We start from the raw sequence: 20563 nt of genomic DNA on the forward strand, positions 1-20563 counted from the left end.
GTGAAGTTTGCAAAACTGGGAAATCCCTATTTGTGTGTTGCCATTGTAGTGACTGAAAAGAGACGATGTTATCGAAGCAATAAAAGGTATTGAGTTGATTTTTAAAGTAATTTTTGTACGTGCTACACAACTTCCAATTTTGGGAGACCGTTTATTTGTAAAACCATTTCGGTCCGCTGCCAAATAATTAAATATATTGATTAATTTTGCAAAATAATACGATGCTGAAAATGTTGCAGGATTCATGTCTTTCGATAATTTTTTCAAAAAATTTTTTCACGGTTTGATAATCATAAGAGTGTACAACTGTTACACCCAAAAATAACATTATATAGATATCGTCCATTTATTTTTCATGCATAACGTGTACAGTTACTTTATTTCACTGTTGTTGCAAAACTCAAATTATTCTTACTTTGGCAAAGCAGGACGCTGCTAACGAGTTAAGAAATGTTTTATCTGGGATTTTAAGTAACGAGTTTTATTTTTTCCTTGCCCCCTTTCGAGAGTGGCTTTAGTGAAAGACTGCGCGATTTCCAGTACGAAACTACAGAGAATTTGTGTAAAGATTAATTTTGCTGCTGCCTTTATATCCTCAAAAACAGTAATTCTATCAACCAAACGGGAGTAACTGTGAAATGTTCATCTCGTAGGTCAATGTTACCCAAGTGAATGTTTCATATTTTGTCACATCAGTATAGAGATTTTTCACTGTATTACGTATGCAAGATGATGATTGCGTGGCCTTTTTACCCATCGTTACTTTACGACCTAAAAACCTGTAGTTATGGAATCGAATCGAATATAGAATTTAGGCCAATGGCCATGCGCTGGGACTTATGAAGCTATTCTACTCTGAAACGGAAATTGACAGTAAAAAGGTTTGAAAGGTGTGACAAGAGGAAATCCTCGCAGTTGCGCTATGGAAGAAGAGAATACGAACGGAAGTACAGTAAAAGGAATGAAAGGGGTTGCAGCGAGGAGCCGGAGGGGCGGTGCAAAGGACCTTAATAACCTGTGGTTATGTACTACCAAATTGTGTTGAATCACTGATGGTAATCGAGAGTAGTACAGTGGGTCATCATATAAAAAGGCATCATTGGTTGACAGAGCACGTTAATGTGAACTTTTATTCAGCTTCTTCAGTCACGTAGGTAACCTTTTTCTTAGTATTGCTATTATAACAATCACTATTAATACATTCTTTAGTTTTCAGATACTCATATTTTTTGTATTTCATTTTATGTTGACAAAATCTCAGAATATTATGTTTAAAGGCGAAAAAACACCATTCTCTTTATTTCCAAAGATAATTCCACAATTAGCCTGTTAATAATTACAGCCTTAACTCTAAACAGCCCCCTCCCGACCCATCCTTGTTTAAGCCAGGTTATGAAATGGTGTGATGGCACAGTCCATTCTGCCATGTCTATGCATTGTAAAGGAAAAAATAAAAGTCTAAATTTTATGTTTGAGATTTCGTGACTTAAGCGTGAGAGGGAGGGAAATTTCGATGAGTGTCTCTAGGAGTGGCATAACCCCATAGTAAGCAATATGCCCCTTAATAAAAAGTGTGGAGCGTTAAAAATCAATGTTTGCTGCATTTTCGATATTTGAAATTATCCCGTGATAAAAGAGATTGGAGGAGGGAGCTGCTTCGATTCGTTAATTCAACGAGATATTGAAGGTGTCAATTTGTCCTCGTAATGAATATCTTTGACACTAACTCACTTTTTTTTTGGTTGAGGTGGGCCTGGCTTCTCGCGATAGGCTTTCTTTAGCTTCCTTGTGAAAGATGATGCTCTTAAAGTTTATTTGGGCATTGTATCATATATTTGCTAGGTTGTGTAAGCATCTCAATGCGGAAATCTTTACTCCAAATCAGTAAATAGTACGAGTGTACGAGTATGTACAGGGTCTAAGCGGTTGTTAGCTTTGCCTACTCTTGTCATCTTCTTGAGATAAACGGCTAAGTTTAATAGTGATTTTGTGAGACGTGATGTTTTAGAATTCATATATCTGCGCTGAATTCAAAATAATTAGGAACTTTGACAGAAAGGGGCAACGATGTTTCCCGGAATGCTTTTTGATGAAAGCCAAGCTGTACAACATCTATGCGAACCCCGTCTTCTGAACACTGGTGGTCGGCTTGTATCTATGGATCCAGAATAAATGCATGGGGACCTGACGAATGTTTTATTCATAGTAGCGAATACGCCAGAGCTAAAAAGAATGCATGTGTGGGAGTGTTTGCTTTTAACCTGTAGAATTTAAATACAGCACATGCGTAAGTTTTGACTGCCTCCGTTATATATGCATTTCTTCTTCTGGCTTTTGACAGAATTCTGACAATTAGGGGTGGAGCAGAAAGTCACAAATGGTCACAAGGAAAGAGAATTGGAAAGAGGGACACCGAGGCGAGAAAGAGAGAGAGAGAGAGAGAGAGAGAGAGAGAGAGAGAGAGAGAGAGAGAGAGAGAGAGAGAGAGAGAGAGAGAAACGCCGTATAGGGTGGAATTTGTTGTAAAACTGTAGCATTTTTTATTAATTATGCTAAAAGAATAATTTAAATTTTAGACAAGTGGAGCTGAGAGAGAGAGAGAGAGAGAGAGAGAGAGAGAGAGAGAGAGAGAGAGAGAGAGAGAGAGAGAGAGAGAGAGAGAGAAGAATTCAAAGTCGAATACAAAATGGACTTTACCGATTTAAAGAAGAAAACTTAGAACCTATTAATATAAAAAAATCATTGACATGTGGTGAAAAGTTCAAGTATTACCAGAGAGAGAGAGAGAGAGAGAGAGAGAGAGAGAGAGAGAGAGAGAGAGACCCTAAAGGGTGCATATATTTTATTTTCGAAAGAAGCAACTTCAAAGGCTCTGCCCTTTGGAGCCCTTTCATAAAATAGTAAAAAAAGAGCAGTAGTTGAAAATTCATGTTTCAAGTTTCCTTTCATGTCTACGTTTTCGTTTAAAGGTGGCTGTTTACTGGAAAGTTGCCATTTTTCTTACTCATCTCAGATTATTTGTTTCCTCAATTATAAATGGAAAAGGCATTTTCAACGCGCTTTTGATGTTGATTTTCCTTATCCAGTCGCAGAAAAAGTGCATTATAGCGAACGGCTACAACTGGAGAGTTGCTTCATCTAATCTAGGGAAGGGCATGTTTCAGGAATTTGGTTAGCCGTTTTATGGCGAGGAAGCCAAAATTGGTACTGGAGTCAAGCTTAGTCAGTATAAGAATAATATGTTACGGATATTTCATGTGATGACAAACGCTCTTCTTCAAAACCAGTACACAAAGTTATTGAAGATGCACAAAGAGCAGAGAACCCCACTTTCTAGAATTAAATAGTGGGACAGATCGAGAAAGGGCTTTGACTGTTTGATTGTGAAACCCAACATACTCAACGCTGGCCAGGAAATAGATGGGGCATAAAAGAAATGCTCGAGATGAATATCCGCAGTCATATTAATAGAACAAACAGGAATCCGCAAACTTTCACCAAAGATGAAATGAATGAAAGTTGAAAGTATATGCTGACCCAGTTATTCGACTGTAAACATCGGTGAAAAAGAAAGGCGTGTAAAGGGTTTCCCAAGACACTGGAAAAAATCGTGCATGCTCACTCATTTCATCTACTCCTTAAAGTACTACATGGAGCACCAAAGGTTAGATCTGACATCATGACTGTGGCAAAACACTTTGGGCTTCCTGATGGCAGATTTCCCGAAACCTGTTTGTGACAGTAGGAGCATTATGACCTAAGGAGACTAAGGAAATGATCTTAGAACTAAGCTGTGAAGCAAATTAGGTTTGATTTGCCTATTCACATTTACTAACCAAATCTCTACTAATTACAATAAATTATACTAAGAATAATTGACCTAATTTCTGGAAGGGTGAAGACGAAAATGATAACGATTACCATAGAGTATGGCTCTGACTAGAGATCTGAAACCCTTCAAAAAGAGGAAAAATAGTGGGGAAAAAAACTTAATTCCAGAAGGAAATTGGGTAAATCTTGCACTGGCAACGTCATCAGAAATACACTTACGCGATAAAGTTGAAATAAGTTCATAGTGATCAGTAAACTGTAAGAACCAAGTTTAGGTAAGAAGATCTGATGCAAGACCTTATCTAAAGCTGTAGAAACATTGAGAAGAACCACGTACAAGTCCCCAAATATCTTGAGAAAGGTTGGGCAGTTATGGGTGAGGAAGTCGTTGCAGGTGATTATGTCCCCCAGAATATGTACTTACGGTGAGAGAGAAGGATCTCCTTAGGAATTGTTGATATCCCAGCATCACTGTCCACAATGAGTGGAACTTTCTTGCTGCTAATCTTATCTGCGACTTTGATAAGTGGGAGGCAGAGTGCAGCATTTCTAGATACTTGCTAATTTAGTTTTCTAAGTGAGCCTGGGAAAGTGAAGCAAATCTTGACGTTAGAGAGAATTAATGAGAGGATGGTTGTATAGTTAAATTTGAGCTTTTATTAAGCCATTCGTACCATGTCTTGCCATCTGTCCAAAATAAAGATATACTTGGCATACCTTAGGTCGCTTATTTCGATGAAGGGGACGTAGACCAAAAGGACTATCAAGCTGTGTAGAATCTCTTCTACATGGTTAGATCATCTACCAATTTTCCAAGTTGAGTTAGGCGTTCGTGCCTTCTGTGTTCTTAAAACTTTCCCTTAAGCCCTGTCCACACTAGCGGACACTGCCCGACGGGCAAACACTGTTCCCATAACCCGTTCCACAATTCTGACCGACCAAATATAGAGCCAGAGCGACGCGATTGTCTGGTAACAATGCTTCAGAAGCGAGAGAAAATATAAACAGCTGGAAATGTCCGACGGGCATGCCCGCTTGTGTGGACAGGCCATTAAGCTTTGGAACTTCAAATTGGGGGTAGGGCTTGCAGCATTATTCCGAACCAGTTCCTCCCCAACACCAGCCTTTGCTGCGATGTCTCTTAATTCACTTATAAATAACCGTCTGTCTGGCATGCTTGTGGCCGATATCAGTCTTTCAAGTAACTGGATTGGTTTCTTCATTCAAGTCGATAATAGTAGTTCATATTTTTTGTCAAAACAGTATGTGATAGTTTACAAATGGTGTCCGATTATAAGTCCGCTAATACGTGATAAAACTTTGTAGCATTGGAGGTGATCTGTATAAAAGACAGAGCATCCAATATTGTATTCCATCCACTAACCGTAGTTTCCGTTAACACCAGTGGTTTAAACTGTGTTAGTATCATCTTTGATCATATTAAAATACTTTTGTCTGCAGACGCTCCTCACTTGGCGCACAACACGTTATAGCAAAAGGTTATAAAATTCCGAGGACCTTTCCTTGGTATTTTATTTTACAAAGAACAACGTCTTTACAAAAGGATGATTAACAAAAGGCCAAAAGCAATTAGCAGGTTGCAGAAAAAACAATAATCTCGGCAAAAAAATTAAAGAAATAACGGAACAAGAGAATTGTATTTAAACAACAATCAGTTCACCACAAAATACAGTAATTCAGTCGGATTCGTGTTTAGGATTAGAAGTATGGAAAGAAACCCCGAAACATCAGCTGGTTTTTAGTGTCGATGTGTTTTACTGGTGAAAGGGTATGTGATCATTTCCAAATCCTGCAATGAGCTGAAAACTTAATGGTTACCAGGGTAAACCCTGTAAAGTAAATTTCAATATCTTTACCGAGGCCCAGAATTACAGTGTGAATTTCACCAAACCTATAGTTAATTCAAATCATCCAGTCTTAGAGAAAGTACGTTTGATCTCTTCGCATCAAAGAGGAGAATTTTTACGATGATTAATCAGTTATTGCCTCCTCATGTCCAGGGATCCGGGCTTGGGTTAAGGAACCAAAATGTTTACAGGGAATAGTTCTTTCACATGAAGACAGTTACAGATTTTCTTTCGTATTTAAAAAAATTCCTGCTAGGTTGGATTTGGTGTACTTGAATATTGCTGTGTGCCAGTGTTTGTTGACAGGTCGTAAATGGGCCAAAACCCTGATGTTTGCTTTGTCATTATAACAGATTTCATGTGCTTAATTTTTCCTTCGTCAAATCGTACGAAAACCCCTAAATTTAGAGGTCAAACAGTCAAATCAAATGTTCGTCTCAAACACTGTGAACTTTAAATGCTGGAGATGCTAGTTGATTTTAAAATTATTTCAGTCAAATACGTGGTACATCCAACATTGACAAAAGTCAGAGTTCATGGAATCAGTTTCAACTATCAAAAATGTTCAGCTCTCCGTCTTTCTCCCTCAGGTGACCTGCGGCGGAGCCCCTGTGGTCGGAGCAAAGGTAGAGGCATCTTTACAGAGACTTGGCTTTAACAGTACAGGGAGTCATTATGAGCCTCACACATTCCTTCTCTTTGACAACGGCAACGGAGGTAAGGGACGTCTACACCAAGTTATCTTTGATATACTACTGTTTAATTGTCAGTTTTTTTTTTTTTTTTTTTACAGAATTAAAGCAGTGTCAGTTGTGAATTAACAAACTGAGCAGTATTTGGAAGTTGTATAGGCGTGTGAATATTTTAATGGATACAGTATTACACGTGTGTTGAGTACCCAAGCGAAGTTGTATGTCGCATGCCTAGACCAAGAATAGCCAGTTTTCTTTACTACATTCTCTCTCTCTCTCTCTCTCTCTCTCTCTCTCTCTCTCTCTCTCTCTCTCTCTCTCTCTCTCTCTCTCATGAACATACGACGTGTGCAATGCCAGTATCAGTCGGCTCTCGGATGTAACTAGAATCATTATCTGTGAAGTCTTCAATTGACATGAAAGAAGATCTTCCTTTTTGACTAATATTTTAGTTATATTGAAATGCTCCACTCATCCGCCCCGAAGAGCAACGTGTATTTATTTTCAATATTCCTTCTCATCGTCCCATTAGATGGTAGCTAAGATAACAAATTTCCCAAAGGACATGGAAAGATATGCAGCTGTCGTCATTTTATTTTAACTCGTACGTACATTTCAACAAACACAGTGGTGGCCATCTACAGAGAGAATAAGTAGAATTCAAAGGTGTACCGGTGTCTTTATAAAGGAGAAGCGGGTTTAGGGTTTGGAAGTTCGGTCAGGTCGAATTGTCAGTTGTTCAGTTGCGATGCCAGATGTCTTCACTGTAAAGCTTGCAGGCTAAGAACTAGGACCACCGTGGTTTTGTTATAATTATAATACTTATAATTCTTATTTTAATATAAATATACTCATTATAATTATGAGTGCAATTTGTTTGCAATAAATATGGCAAGCAACTAAAAAATCGTAAAAACAATATGGCTGTATACTAATAAGTCAAATGCAAGTATGGCACCTCAAGAAATTATAACTAACAGTGTCAGTTACATGCAATCGATTATAGAGGAAAATGATTTATTATAATTTGTACTCAGCTATTTTTACAAATATTTATTAAACTGAATTCAGAAAGCAAATAAAGAAATACAATTTTGTTCTTACTTTCGAGTGAGAAACAGGAGAATTCCATGTATTTCAAGTGAATCACTCAACACATTTCAACAGTCCACATTTCTCGATTCAAATTCGTCGATTCACCATTTTCGTCAAAATTTAGTTCACCTTCACTTTGTATTTTTAATTTGTCATTTTCGGTTCATAAGATAAGTTACCAACATCACCCATTCTTTCATTTTTTTTTTTGAGGTACAGTAAAAGAAAACCTGGCAATCCGATGTGCAATTAAGGGTTCTCTTCCATAACTAAAAGAACAGGTAAGAAAGGGACGCCAGTTTCCAGCGCAAACCCAGTATGCACCTATAGATAAGGCCAGCGGAGCTGACAGCTATGATATTGTTCACAAAACAAACAAGGGAATGAGAAAGAAACTAGTGGTTCGCACACAAAGACCTGACAGTATGACGTAGGTGGGACCCATACTTCAACTCTATCGAATCATCTTGAAAGTAGAGCGCACGGTTTTGCAAATATGCAGTTATACCTGGTTTTAAATGACACTAAAGATATTATGACCAAATTAAGGATGTCAAGGGTTGGATCAACAGAAAAAGTAAACTACAATGAGAGAATGTATATCAAGAGGATCGAAGTAAACCTAAAAAGGTTGATATTAAAAATAAAAAAAAAATTATCCAAAAGTGCAATTATTAAACCATCCACAAACGCCAGCAGCATTCTGCCTGCTTCTGCTTTCACTCTTCATGTAGTCTTCATAAAGAAATACTTCATCAAATTAAAGAAGTCCATACTATGTAGTGACAAGATGAGACTACTGTAACAGCCTCTGTGATGAATGCCAAATATGTATTAAAGAAGTTACAGGGTTTAAACAACAAAGCAGCCAAGATATTAATGAAAAATTCCCTACGGGATAGGGGTCACACCAAGCCTTTTTGAGTTTCAGTGACTACCTGCCAAAGCACATTCAAGATGCTAAGTACAGTATGGTAAAGAATAATAGGCAGAAATGTATAAAAGAGATCATACAAAAATATACCTCCTGAAAACATAAATAACCATAAGAGCATGGAGAAATAGGTTAATGGAATTAAAATGCAACAAAGAATTTGGAAATCGACACTTTAAATACCAGGTACGAAGACTTCAATCTGTGTGTGTGTGTTTTGTTTTCGTTACCATCTTATAAATAAAGACTATTTTACTTAGCAAACACACTCCACATAATATTGAATTCTGCTGATGAATCTATATGTATAAAAATGGATGTATGTATGTATGTGTGTGTATGTTCGACATACACTCTGAAACACATTGAGCAATTTCAACTAAACTTGGTATACTTATGACTTGCTATCTGGAAAGAATACTGTGGGGGTCAAATGGGGGATTGTGGGAAGGGGGCGACATTTAAAAATAACCGAAAATAACAGATAGTGTCTAATCCTTAGTTTTCAAGGTCACTGAGATGAATAGTGACACTCCCAATGCCCTGCAAGTCCAAGTTCAGCCCCGATAGGAAGGCAGGGTGGGAAGGGGTAGCATAAAAATAATAATAAATGACAGATATTAGTCTAATCCATAGTTTTCAAGGTTGCTGAGATGAATAGTGACACTCCCAATAGGAAAGGGGGGTAAGAAGGGGTGGGAGGGGGGTGACACGTAAAAATAACCGAAAACGACAGATATTAGTGTCTGATCCATGGTTTTTGAGGTCGCTGAGATGAACAGTGACATATCCAATGCCCTTTAAGTCCAAATTCAGCCCCGATAGGAAGTGGGGGTGAGAAGGGGTGTGAAGGGGGTGACATGTAAAAATAGCTGAAAACAACAAATATTTGTGTCAAATCCATAGTTTTCAAGCTCGCTGAGATGATTAGTGACACTCCCAATGCCCTTTAAGTCCAAGTTCAGCCCCGATAGGAAGGCGGGGTGGGAAGGGGTAGCATAAAAATAATAAAAAATGACAGATATTAGTCTAATCCATAGTTTTCAAGGTCGCTGAGATGAATAGTGACACTCCCAATAGGAAAGGGGGGTGAGAAGGGGTGGGAGGGGGGTGACACGTAAAAATAACCGAAAACGACAGATATTAGTGTCTAATCCATGGTTTTTGAGGTTGCTGAGATGAACAGTGACATTTCCAATGCCCTTTAAGCCCAAATTCAGCCCCGATAGGAAGTGGGGGTGGGAAGGGGGTGACGTAAAAATAGCTGAAAACAACAAATATTAGTGTCAAATCCATAGTTTTCAAGCTCGCTGAGATGATTAGTGACACTCCCAATGCCCTTTAAGTCCAAGTTCAGCCCCGATAGGAAATGGGGGTGAGGAGGGATGAAATATAAAATGTCAAAAATGCTGGGTAATGTAACTGAAGCAACTATCTTAACATGAGAGAGAGAGAGAGAGAGAGAGAGAGTGTTTATCAGTTGTCATTCAGAGTTTTCCCAGGCAGTGCTGGGTTGGTCAGCTAGTAGTTGAATAAAAATCTGTCTAGCAGTCAGTTAACAAGGCATCTCGCCTACCATATGCCATTTGACTATCCTGCTCTTGAGTTTATGTTAGAGAATACTTATAGGGCTGTAAAGATTCTTATCCTTGATCTTTCACAGATGCTGATACCACCAAGAATGACGGTGTTTATTCTCGTTACCTACCTTCCTTCGGGACCTCCGATGCACGGTACACATTGAGCTTTACTCTGACCGACAATGACGCCACTGCCCAAGTCATCATGCCCTCCCAGCAAGCACCAAGTCCTAGGCCTGGGATCTATGTCAGCAACCATCACTCCTACAGTTCTCAGATGGGGTCATCTAGCATCCAATACACTAGGACCAGAACCTATGCTCCAGGTAAATGAGGATGATTAGGCTAGTAGCTTGGGACTTTGTACTGAAACTAAATAAGTGATATGAAAAGAAGGCCTGTTTATTAAAGTCTGACTCCTGTTAGTGAGTTTGGATGTCTTGAACCACTGTCATTTTGTGATTTGCTCACAGATTATGTAAACAGCTCACTTTTCTCCCGATTACTGTATTAGCAATTATGTAGCCTATATTCAGAAGTTCTACTACAGTGATACATTATTATTACTGGGAGACCAGGATACCTTCTTAGGTGCATTTTTATACGTGGTTATTATTAAAATAAAAATAAAGAATTCTTCAGCTTTCAAGGGCTTGTCCTGCTTCTTCTGAAGAAGGGGTAGGAACTCTAAAGCTAATATCTTTTATTATTTTTTTTTTATAATAATTTTCTTCAAAAATATGCACAAAAAGGGTCTTTTGGTCTCCCACATTTGTCAGATTGCCTTTGTTCTTTGTATGCCCTTAGTTATTATTATGGTGGTCTTTTAATACCCAATTTGGAAATGTAACATCAGACATACCAGTATGGAATGAAGTCAGCCATGCTGATGCAGTAACCATATTCCAAGTACTGTATAACTACAGTACACTTTGGCTTCAAATGATGTTGACGTCCTTGCAGAGTACAGTACTTTGAAATTAGAATCTTGGTAAAGGTAATGTTCGTTTTCTGGAGAGTTAGGAGACCCTGAAAGGCTATGCTTTATTCCTGGGTGTCAGAAGTAAACGTTGTCAGAATTTAGATATTCAGCATTAAATTGCATACAAAATTTTCAAATCTTATTTTCTTCTGTCACTTGTAATGAACTTTTTCTAATTATCAGAAATGAATATACTCAAGTAGACTTTTTATGTGGTTGTATAGTAACTAGAAATTTGCTCTAAAAAAGTTTTCACTTTCATCTGTAGAAACGTCAATCAAATCAGTTATGAGCACCGTTTTGCATGTTGTTTTTCAACCTAGCTTGAATTATGAATAATATATTAACTAACATTTTTTGGTGTCATTACATGAAAATGACTGTTCACATCATGCAGTGTCCATAGTTGGTAAATGTTTACCACGGCTCATCAGTTTTAGAAGTACAGTAATATTTTTGGCATTAATGTTGCTTTATTCTTTGATATTATTATTATAATTCTATGGTATTACTGATATGTTGAGATAGTATTTTCAAGAAATTTTCCTCTTATATTCCATAATAATTTTCTTTTAGTCTGTCTTCCCCAAAGTTATTATATCATATATCTATGAAGTACAGTTGTGTAGGTATATTTTTTTTCTACTGACAAGCCTGTCCTGCATTAATTTCAAAATCTGGAGAGTTGTGTGTATATAGTGTCAGAGCCTATATTTTACAATACTTTTGTGCTGTATATACTTTCTTTTATTTATATTGAATTAATATTTAACAGCATGGCCAAGATGCTGTGGTTCAGTAGTTCCCTACACCACTGGACGTCCAACTGGCCAGCTTTCTAGAACACTAACAGTGGGTGTCATTGACATAGTAGGTGGGAAGCACAGTTCTATCTTCAGCATCCCACCATCACGCATAGGCGACTTCAGGGCTGAGATAAACCCATCTGCCCAGCACATTACTTTCTACTGGACAGCTCCTGGAAGCAACAGGGATCATGGAACAGGTGGGATTTTTTTTTATTTATTCAAATAAATACAGGCACTTCAGAGGAAGTGGTTTGACTGAAGAATAGACATCATAACTGCACCTTGAAAAATACACCATTCAACTTTATTTTGCCTTTAAAAGTATTTTTCAGCATTTTATTTCTTGATTATACATATTTGATAGGTAAAATTTTCTTGCTTTACATGCTATGTTATTTTTTTACTTGGCTTTCCACAATTGTAAAATTGTATGTTGTGATTACTGGTATAGATGGGAAAGGTTTCCATGCTGGTTATCACTTGGCCACGTTCATGTTGACCTTGCAAGGTCACACCAGTTACTGTAATGCTTTATTTGTAAGGGAATTAGGGTTCTATTTGTAAAGCACCTGAGATATTCTGTTTTTGGGTGTAATCTTAGGACCATATTAAGTTGACTGGTAACTTAATTCAGTAAATTACTTAAAATTATGCAATTGCAATTTATGAAAACACTTGAATTAGGTATTGAAGACAGCCTATATGATGCAGATTTTTTGGTTTTACCTTCTTTATCTTTATGTGAAAGATTTTGAGTTATTTGAACAGTTGTACTGTAAATAGGGACCAGCAACACTATAATGTCTTCAGTGTTTTTCCTGACGCCTGTTTGTTTCTACATGGATAAAACCATCGCCTTTTGTATTAGGAATAACCTTTACTACAAGCTGGAACAGCAGTGGAACTCAGTAACAAGGTAGTTAACTTATGAAAATTAGGGATTAGAGAGGTTAACCCCTCACTCTCTTCCCTCTTCTTACTCCACTCTTTCTTTGGCCACTCATGAGAGAACACTCCTGCACCCTTTTCCTTGTGTGCTCACTGGATTCTTGGATGTGGATGAGTGGCTTTCCACCTTTGTTTCCTTTTACCTCCTTTTTGTGCCCTGTTTGTTTATTTTGCCTTTTGCTTTGTCTGGTGACTTTGTCTTTCTCTAGATGGAGAAGAAAAATGACCAGTGCTAGGTGGGGGTTGTGGGCAACATTGTGGTCACTTCATATCTCCTATATCAGTAAACCCACATGAGCTCTGTTCTTATTTTAGAGGCAGGAATTTTATCTAATCCCTGCCATGTGAAGACTGCGCTTCATGCCCTCTCCTCAGTGGGAAATGCACAGCAAGAGAAGGAAGAGAATTAGGAAGATTTCACTTGGTTCTTCAGGAAGCTACGATTCTCTGGTGACACTGGTGAATCCTTCTCGTTCCTTTCTGTCACCAATTGCCATCCATCTTCCATGAATGTTACGGTCTTTCCTTCGTAGGAAGGTTTGCTCCCTTAAGTACTACAAATCTATTCATCCCTTGTCTGTCTCAAAGAGGCTAGTAGGGAGATGTCTTCATTTGATTATCTACATGAAATTTCGCCTATACTTAATCCTCCAAGTACTACGTCGCTGGCTGGCTTCCTTGATTCACAGGCAGGAAGGAAGAGGCAATAACTAATCATTGATGTGCCTGCTGATGCTTCTGCAGTTTCCATGGCTACCTCGTATGTTGCAGGTGATCTTCCAATGGTGGTTATGTTACCAGCAGCTGACCCTGTGCCTCGACCAGTCCTTCAGAGTTGAAGGCAAGTAAAAGGAAAAGAGTAAATTATTGTCACTGTTCTTCATCTTCACTGTCTTTCTCATTGCTGTTGTCATCGTCCTCCAGCTTTTTGTCTTCCTCCTTCTCCCCCTTGCCCCTGGACTCTTATTTCACACAGGAGGAAGAAGGGGAAATCTAAGGCCTAACATAATAAGTCCAGAAGGACTTCTCCCACTTGCTCTTCCTCCTCCTCGTGGTAGGAAGGCAGAGGTACTGGCTCATTAGATGTGATCATCATACCTCAGGCAGGGCTGTTGCTACTGTGTATACCCACTTGGACACTCACTCTAACCATCTGTCTTCTTGTTCAGTTGCTAATGAGTATAGAAGTAGAGGGTGTCAGGGTCAAGGTCTGAATTCCATTCAGAGTATGAACATGTGAGATCTCGTCTGCCTTCTCCGGTGAGAAGCTTTTCTGGTGCTGGACAATATCAAGAGATGGAGAGGGAGCAGAAGACCTGGTGTGGCTTCCTCCGGGAGAGGAGGTACCTCAGACCTCTTGGGATCCTATGGGTCTTTAGGGATCTTCTCCTTTGGAATCCCCTCAGGCCAAGCTAGAGCAGTGTTTTTGAGAGGTTATTTCTCTCATTCATGAGCACAGAAATCTTGGAGAGACAACTTGCCCATGGTTTCATCAACAGAGCTAGCCTTGGCCAACATATTGGAGGCATGACCACCAGTTAGGTTGCCTTGGTCTCAGTTAGCTTGTGGTGTTTTGGGGGAGATGAATGCCATGATCTGAGGGTCAGGGAGTTCGCTTGCTTTCAACAGATTGAGCAAACAAATCACTCACTTGCCAGCAGAGGTACTGTACTCCAGAGGTTGCAGAGCTTGCTACTCTGCAGTTGGATGCATCAGTCTGCCAGCTGATGAACAACCTCCCCCACACCAGAGACTTGGCCAGGGGGCTTCTCTTTTAATGCTGCAGAGGCCAATGTGTTGGAGTCCATAGCATCTCTGCAGGCTCTCTCTTGACTAGATCTCTGGATGAAGACTCTTGCAGACTATGCCATGACAGGTATCTCGTATTCAGACAAGAGAACAATGTATATTGGTAGTGTCAGGAGGGAGGGCCCTTACATTCTTGGCGCACCAGGTCACCAATCGGTGTTCTATGAGAGTAGCCTCTCAATGTGAAACAGTTTAGCACTGGACTTGCCTCTATCCTCTGGGTACGGTAAAGACCACAGTTGAGCTTAGAGGAAGGATTCCCAGGACTCTGTCTTGTACCTTGCTGAGTCCTTCAAAGTCTTGCAGGAGGCAAAGGCACGCCGCCAAACCTTTGGATTCTGCCACATCCACAAGAAGTGGGATCTTTCCAACTATTTTGCTCCTTTCTCATAAGGTAAGATTGGAGGAGGTTGCTGAGAGTTGCAATCCTCTTCCTCTGCTGCAATGAGTAGGGGGTTGTCTGTTACACCATAGGGCAAAGTGGCAGCAACAGGAAGCAAAGCCTTGGATCCTATCAGTCCTTCAGGATGAATACAGGCTTCCGTTCAAAGACGTTAGTCCACCTCTCTCAATGACACCAATACTGTTCCCAACTTACCCCCCAGATTTGTGGAAATCTTGGCAGAGGTGGCAACAATTATGGAGAAAGCACTGTGAAAATTTGAGACTGTCAGCCTCTGGGTTTACAACTGACGTTTCCTCATAGAGAAAACAACCAGGAGTTGGTGACCTGTGATTGTCCTGTCAGCTTTGAATGAGTGTGTTCGACAAACTAGTTTCACAATGGAAACTCCACATTCAACAAACTAGTCTCACAATGGAAACTCCACATTCAGTGTTAGATTCCATTAGAGAGAGCAACTTCACACTTTTGACAGACCTGCAGGATGTATTTAAAGTATCCCCATTCATAAGGACCTTTGGAGGTATCTATGCTTTTTCTGAAACAAGATGGTTTTTCAGTTTAAGGCCTTGTGCTTCAGACTAGAAACTGTTCATAAGGTGTTTACTATCCAGGCTTTTTCCAAGAAATACCTTCCGTGGGACAGGGGTCATCGATGTAGGAATCGTGAGCAACTCCTAGAAGTCTAATCTCGTCCCCAAGCAGCAGATAATCTGGGTTATGCTCTTGGACTCTAGCAGTACAGAAATAGCCTTCCCAGTGGGCTCTTGTCTGAGCAATCTCAGGGAGGGAGGCAACAGCACAATTCCTTTCATGACAGGAACAAGCCACTCAGTTGTGGCAGGTGGTCCTAGGTCATCTGTAGTTATTAGAGAAACTCATCCCTCATGGGTGGAGTCACCTTCAATAGCTTCAGTAGCAACTGAAGCAGCATTGGCTGCCTCTCAAGATCCACCTTTCCAACTCATGTCTCAGAGTGAGGAAGTGGTGGGGGACCTTTTCATGGTGGCTAGATAACAGACACCACCTAAAGAGTGTGCCATTGAGTCCCCCACCTCTACAAATGCCTCTGTTTATGGACACATCAAAGAAGGGATGGGGGTGCACACCTGAGAAGAGAGTTCATTTCAGTGAGTGTGTGTAGACAAATGACATTCTACATCTGCACATCAACATTTTGGAAATGGGGGCAGTTTGGTTGGCTTTATTAGCATTCAAAGATTATCAGAGAGGGTACTTAATAGTGTTGATGAGCAATAATATGACTGTGTTACCTACATCAACAAACATTTATGGTACAGTGTTTCAGACCATTTGCCAGCTGGCAATGCAGATTCACAAATAGACAGCTCTTCACTTATGTTATCGGCTAGATACATTCCAGGCAGGTGGAATATTCAGGTGGTGGGGATGGAGTGGTCCCTGATGTGGATGAGGGGATAGGATTTTATTATTCTCAGTCATAAAATATTAGGCAAAAGGTATTGTACAAGCTTTTTATATAAAATAATAAAAATTTGGAGCTGGTAGAAGATTTTAACATATTGTTCCAACGAGAACACAAACCTTTATATTTTATGTATAGGAGTATTCTTAGCACAAGCTGTTTGGTCCTTGAAACATATGAACAATGTAGTTACAGGTGGAGGCCAGTGGATGAGTGAGAGGAGTACTTACCCTAGCACATCTCTACACACAACTTTTTCTTTAGCTGTATTAAGGTTGATGTATTTCCTCTGCTGCTCTTAGTTTTCAGAACTTTGACTTGGTTCTTGAAAGTCATTGTTGTTGTGCTTATTTTCTGCTTTACATTTTTTCTGGTTTTGTGTGTTTGTGCATCTGCCCTTATAAGTCTAGCAAAGTTAAAAAACAGCACAGATGTACTTATTGCAAGTACGTATGACTCAGAGTTATTATTTCCTATAACTCTTGATCTTCATATCTTTTCTTTTTTCTGGGGGGCCAGGAAGTCTTTCAAAGAGGAGCAAAATTCACTTCTAAACCCTTAACCCTACATTACCAGGACTGGAAATAGTACCATATTACCAGGCTCGTCCGGGATTCTGGACACATTTTTCTGGGCAAAGAAACAACTATAGAATTGAAACCATATTTATTATTATATATTTTATATGAACTAGATCCTATTATTGAGTGATTCATGTAATGATGAAATAGGGCCATGAAATTAGCATTAGGAAAAAAATCATAAAAAAGTGGTAAAAAAGGCAAAAAAAAAACAAAAATGCTCCATAACAAAATTTGAAGCTAGCCGCAGCTTTGAGGCAGGCTGCTCAAATTTGCTACATGTTTAGTTTCGATATCCACAATGATTCTCCAGGACCCCTAGGCCTTATGCCCTGCTGGTTGCTTTGGGCCATACTGTAAAAGTAAGGCTATGTTTTAGACTACCCCAGGAATCCGAACACAAATGTGTAACACAAAAAACATATGTATATGCAATAACTTGCATTTGGGGAAGTGAAAAAATAACAAGAAAGAGGAAACAAAACAACAAAAATATGTAATATACACTAACTGGCATTTGGGGCAGTGCACAGCAAGGGCACAGATGTCAGACTGTTCCCAAGCATCACTAGTCCCAATCACTGTCTTCCTCCTGGGTAGCCTGGCTGCACACAGAGCAGGGTGAACTGTAAAGAAATGTGGAAATTATAAATGAAACATGCTGGAAATGGAAGAGTAGAAATAAATTTTATATTTGCAAATAAGATAAGCATATGACGATATTAGCACATTTTTCTACTCACCCCTTCGATATACAGGTGATGCAGTAAGTGTACAGGTGGCAGGTGCACAGGCTGAACTTGCAGCCCCTGCAAAAATGTATCTGCTCTTCTTTGATCCGTCACGGCACTCCTTGCATCGCTTCTCAGCATTCAAACGGGAGTTGTACAGAAGTGATGTGTCACTCTCTGGTCCCTGTACTGCAGATGTGGGTTGTGCCATTTGGGGCATGTTGAATGTGTCGGAGATGAGGTACCTCAGGTTCCAAGAAAAAGTGGGGTGAGACAGCCGATGCTTTGCCCATGGGCAGATGAGGGCCATAGCCAACTCAGAAAGGAATGTCTGCCTGCGTAGTGGATGTTGGTCTGAGGACTGAATATTTGCACTATGGATCAGGCATTGATGCCTGTACAATTGAGCAGCCCATAGAAGATGCAGTGGCCATCTCTGTGTTTTCCTACTGCAGGAATATGTGGCACACATATGATCGAAGGCATCAAACCCCCCTGTGGTCTTATTGTAGTAGAGTATGACCTCAGGCTTTCTTTGATCATCCAGTGTTGGCTGGCTATGCATTGTGGACACAAGGTGTACTAATTTCTTGGGTCTCTTTGTCTGACTGAGTGGTGCATAGGGACACCAACATCATCGAGATAAAGGCACTAGACCCAGGTCATCCCTCCAGAGGAGGGATTTCTATCTTGTTTTCTTTTATTGTGCCCACAAGGTTAGACCACAAGCTGACAGCAGGTCCATTGCAAGAGGAACTGACATGAACCAATTGTCCACTGTGACATTCCTATTAGTGACATTCCTATTTGTGTTGTACGGTCAGGTGAGTTCCCAGAAATAGTAGTGACCCAGGGACAGGTTCTCCTGAGGTGGAGGGTCTTGCTTCCCAATATAAGGAATCCCATATTTAGTTGTGTTATCACAACACAGCATAAGCTTTATTCCGTACTTAGCCGGCTTGCTAGTTATATACATTCTAAAGGGACACCTCCCACGGAAAGCAAGTAATTGTTCATCAGCGGTGAGAGTATTTCCAGGGATGAACATCTGGCTAAAGCGCCTATTGAAGCATTCCCAAACTTTCCTGATTGGGGCAAACTTATTTGTTGACCGGCACTCGTCGTGAGTTTCTGTGTTGTCAAATTGCAGACAAACAAGCAAAAAACTAGACCTTGTGGCTGACATGGCAGCCCTGTAAAGGGAACAACCCATACTTCTGTTAAATAACTCATGGATGTGGAGGTGGTTGCTTCTCTGTGCACCTGACACCAGGAGCAGGCCGAGCAAAGCTCGAATCTCAAGGGGGTTTGTGTGCAACATTTGAGTCTTTTTTTTTTTCTTGTATCTCTGTCTGGCAGCACTGATTTTTTTATTTGTCCACTGGACACTTTCAGTGATGAGCTCATCAGGAAAAAACAATTCAAATGCTGAGGTTGGGGTGGTTGCTCCCCTTGCCTGTGGGGTGAGACCTGGGGGCATAGCGAATGATGTTCCTGGCAGGGGTCTGTGAGACATGAGAGCAGTTTGGCTTGCACTGCCACTCAAAGCCAGATGCACTTTTTAGAGTCCTGACACCGAAGTTGATAATGCAAGGTGGGATAGGACTTACGTCATGAGAGCATCGAACTTGTTGCAGCTGTGACTCCTGAGTACGCTTCCTGCTGGGGCGTTGGGTCAAGGTTCGTTTTTTTGTCATCGTTCTCTTTGCCTGATGCTCAGTTGTGGTTGATCAGAGTTGACGGTGGTGTGATGGACCAGGCTGGGGTTCATTTGTGTCAGTGTAAGGTGGATGTTCCTTAGGTGTGGAAGAAACAGCCGTAGACTGAAGCACATACATCATCTCTTCACTATCTGGTTCTTGTCTCCTTTGGGTTTCCCCATCACTCTCTTCTATGTCACTATCATCCTCTATTTCATCACTGCAGGTCTCTTCATCAGTTAGTGTCACAAGGTATTCCCTTATGTCTGCACTTTCATTGAAGTCCCAAGTCCTGTCTTTTAATGCCATAGTTATTTTGTTAATCTTATGTTCACTGTCTTATTTTTTTCTAACTGTGGATTCACCAGTTTTCCTCTGCCCAAAAAATAAGAAAAATGTTAGAACATCTGAAACAAAAACAATGTAATATACAATATATATAATCTGAAACAAAATGAACAATTACATGTCCTATTTCACCAGAAATTTTATCCTAATTCACCAGACATGTCCAGAATCCCGGCAGAATTTTTTATCCTAATTCACCAGACATGTCCGGAATCCCGTCAGAAATTTTTATCCTAATTCACCAGACATGTCCGGAATCTTGGACAATGGCGCCCTATATCTACGGCACACATATAAGCCCCACGAAAGCACCTCACAGGGCAAGACCACAACCTAAACTGAGATGTCAGGGGCCCCCAGCCTCATGGGCTTAGCATCCTTTTCTCAGTGACCCCAAATAGGCCTCTTGACAGGATTCCGGACAACACTGGTGATCTAGGGTTAAGTTGATAAAGGTTCTCTGGCTGTCTGGAGAGCCGTTCTTCTGGAGAGCCGTTCTTCACTGTTGTCTGGAGGGATGTGGCGGTACCAATTTGTCCTCTGTCACTTCAGTGACCAAGATTCCTGATGTTGCCATGATCTTTTCTTCTACATGGGCCTTTCTGCTGCTGCAACTTTTGGGTCTTCCATACAGAACTTGGCCTTGACAGTGACATACTCAGCTGCTTTGGTGGAGCAGAGTGAAATCAAGAAATGCAGGTGTGCTTCTCTGTCTTATTTGTTCTCAAGCTCAGCTATTTCCTGTCCCACTCCTTAGGATCATCTTCCTAGTACAGTAGCTGGACCAATAGAGAGGAAGGATGAA

The 20563-nt window shown here is 40.1% G+C and overlaps 2 protein-coding genes and 1 long non-coding RNA gene across 3 annotated transcripts in view; 1 reads left to right on the plus strand and 2 right to left on the minus strand.

Moving 5' to 3' along the window:
- Positions 1-20563, plus strand: part of LOC136853020 (calcium-activated chloride channel regulator 1-like) — a 531777-nt gene that overhangs the window by 495007 nt on the left and 16207 nt on the right. The window contains exons 11-13 of the mRNA XM_067128177.1: positions 6290-6416; positions 10084-10326; positions 11758-11988. Of these exons, the coding sequence (XP_066984278.1) occupies positions 6290-6416; positions 10084-10326; positions 11758-11988 (601 nt within the window). The remainder of the gene's footprint in view (positions 1-6289; positions 6417-10083; positions 10327-11757; positions 11989-20563) is intronic.
- Positions 17050-18318, minus strand: LOC136853023 (uncharacterized). Its single transcript, XM_067128193.1, has 3 exons — positions 17723-18318; positions 17491-17605; positions 17050-17333 (listed from the first exon to the last, which is right to left on the minus strand). Exons 1-3 carry the CDS (start codon positions 18273-18275, stop codon positions 17255-17257), a joined length of 747 nt encoding a protein of 248 aa, XP_066984294.1. The 5' UTR covers positions 18276-18318; the 3' UTR covers positions 17050-17254.
- LOC136853025 (uncharacterized) overlaps positions 19721-20563 on the minus strand; it is a 153941-nt gene continuing 153098 nt past the window's right edge. The window contains exon 3 of the long non-coding RNA XR_010857303.1: positions 19721-19785. This is a non-coding gene — a long non-coding RNA (uncharacterized lncRNA). The remainder of the gene's footprint in view (positions 19786-20563) is intronic.

This window comes from Macrobrachium rosenbergii, chromosome 3, assembly GCF_040412425.1.
Source record: "Macrobrachium rosenbergii isolate ZJJX-2024 chromosome 3, ASM4041242v1, whole genome shotgun sequence".
NCBI lineage: Eukaryota > Metazoa > Arthropoda > Malacostraca > Decapoda > Palaemonidae > Macrobrachium > Macrobrachium rosenbergii.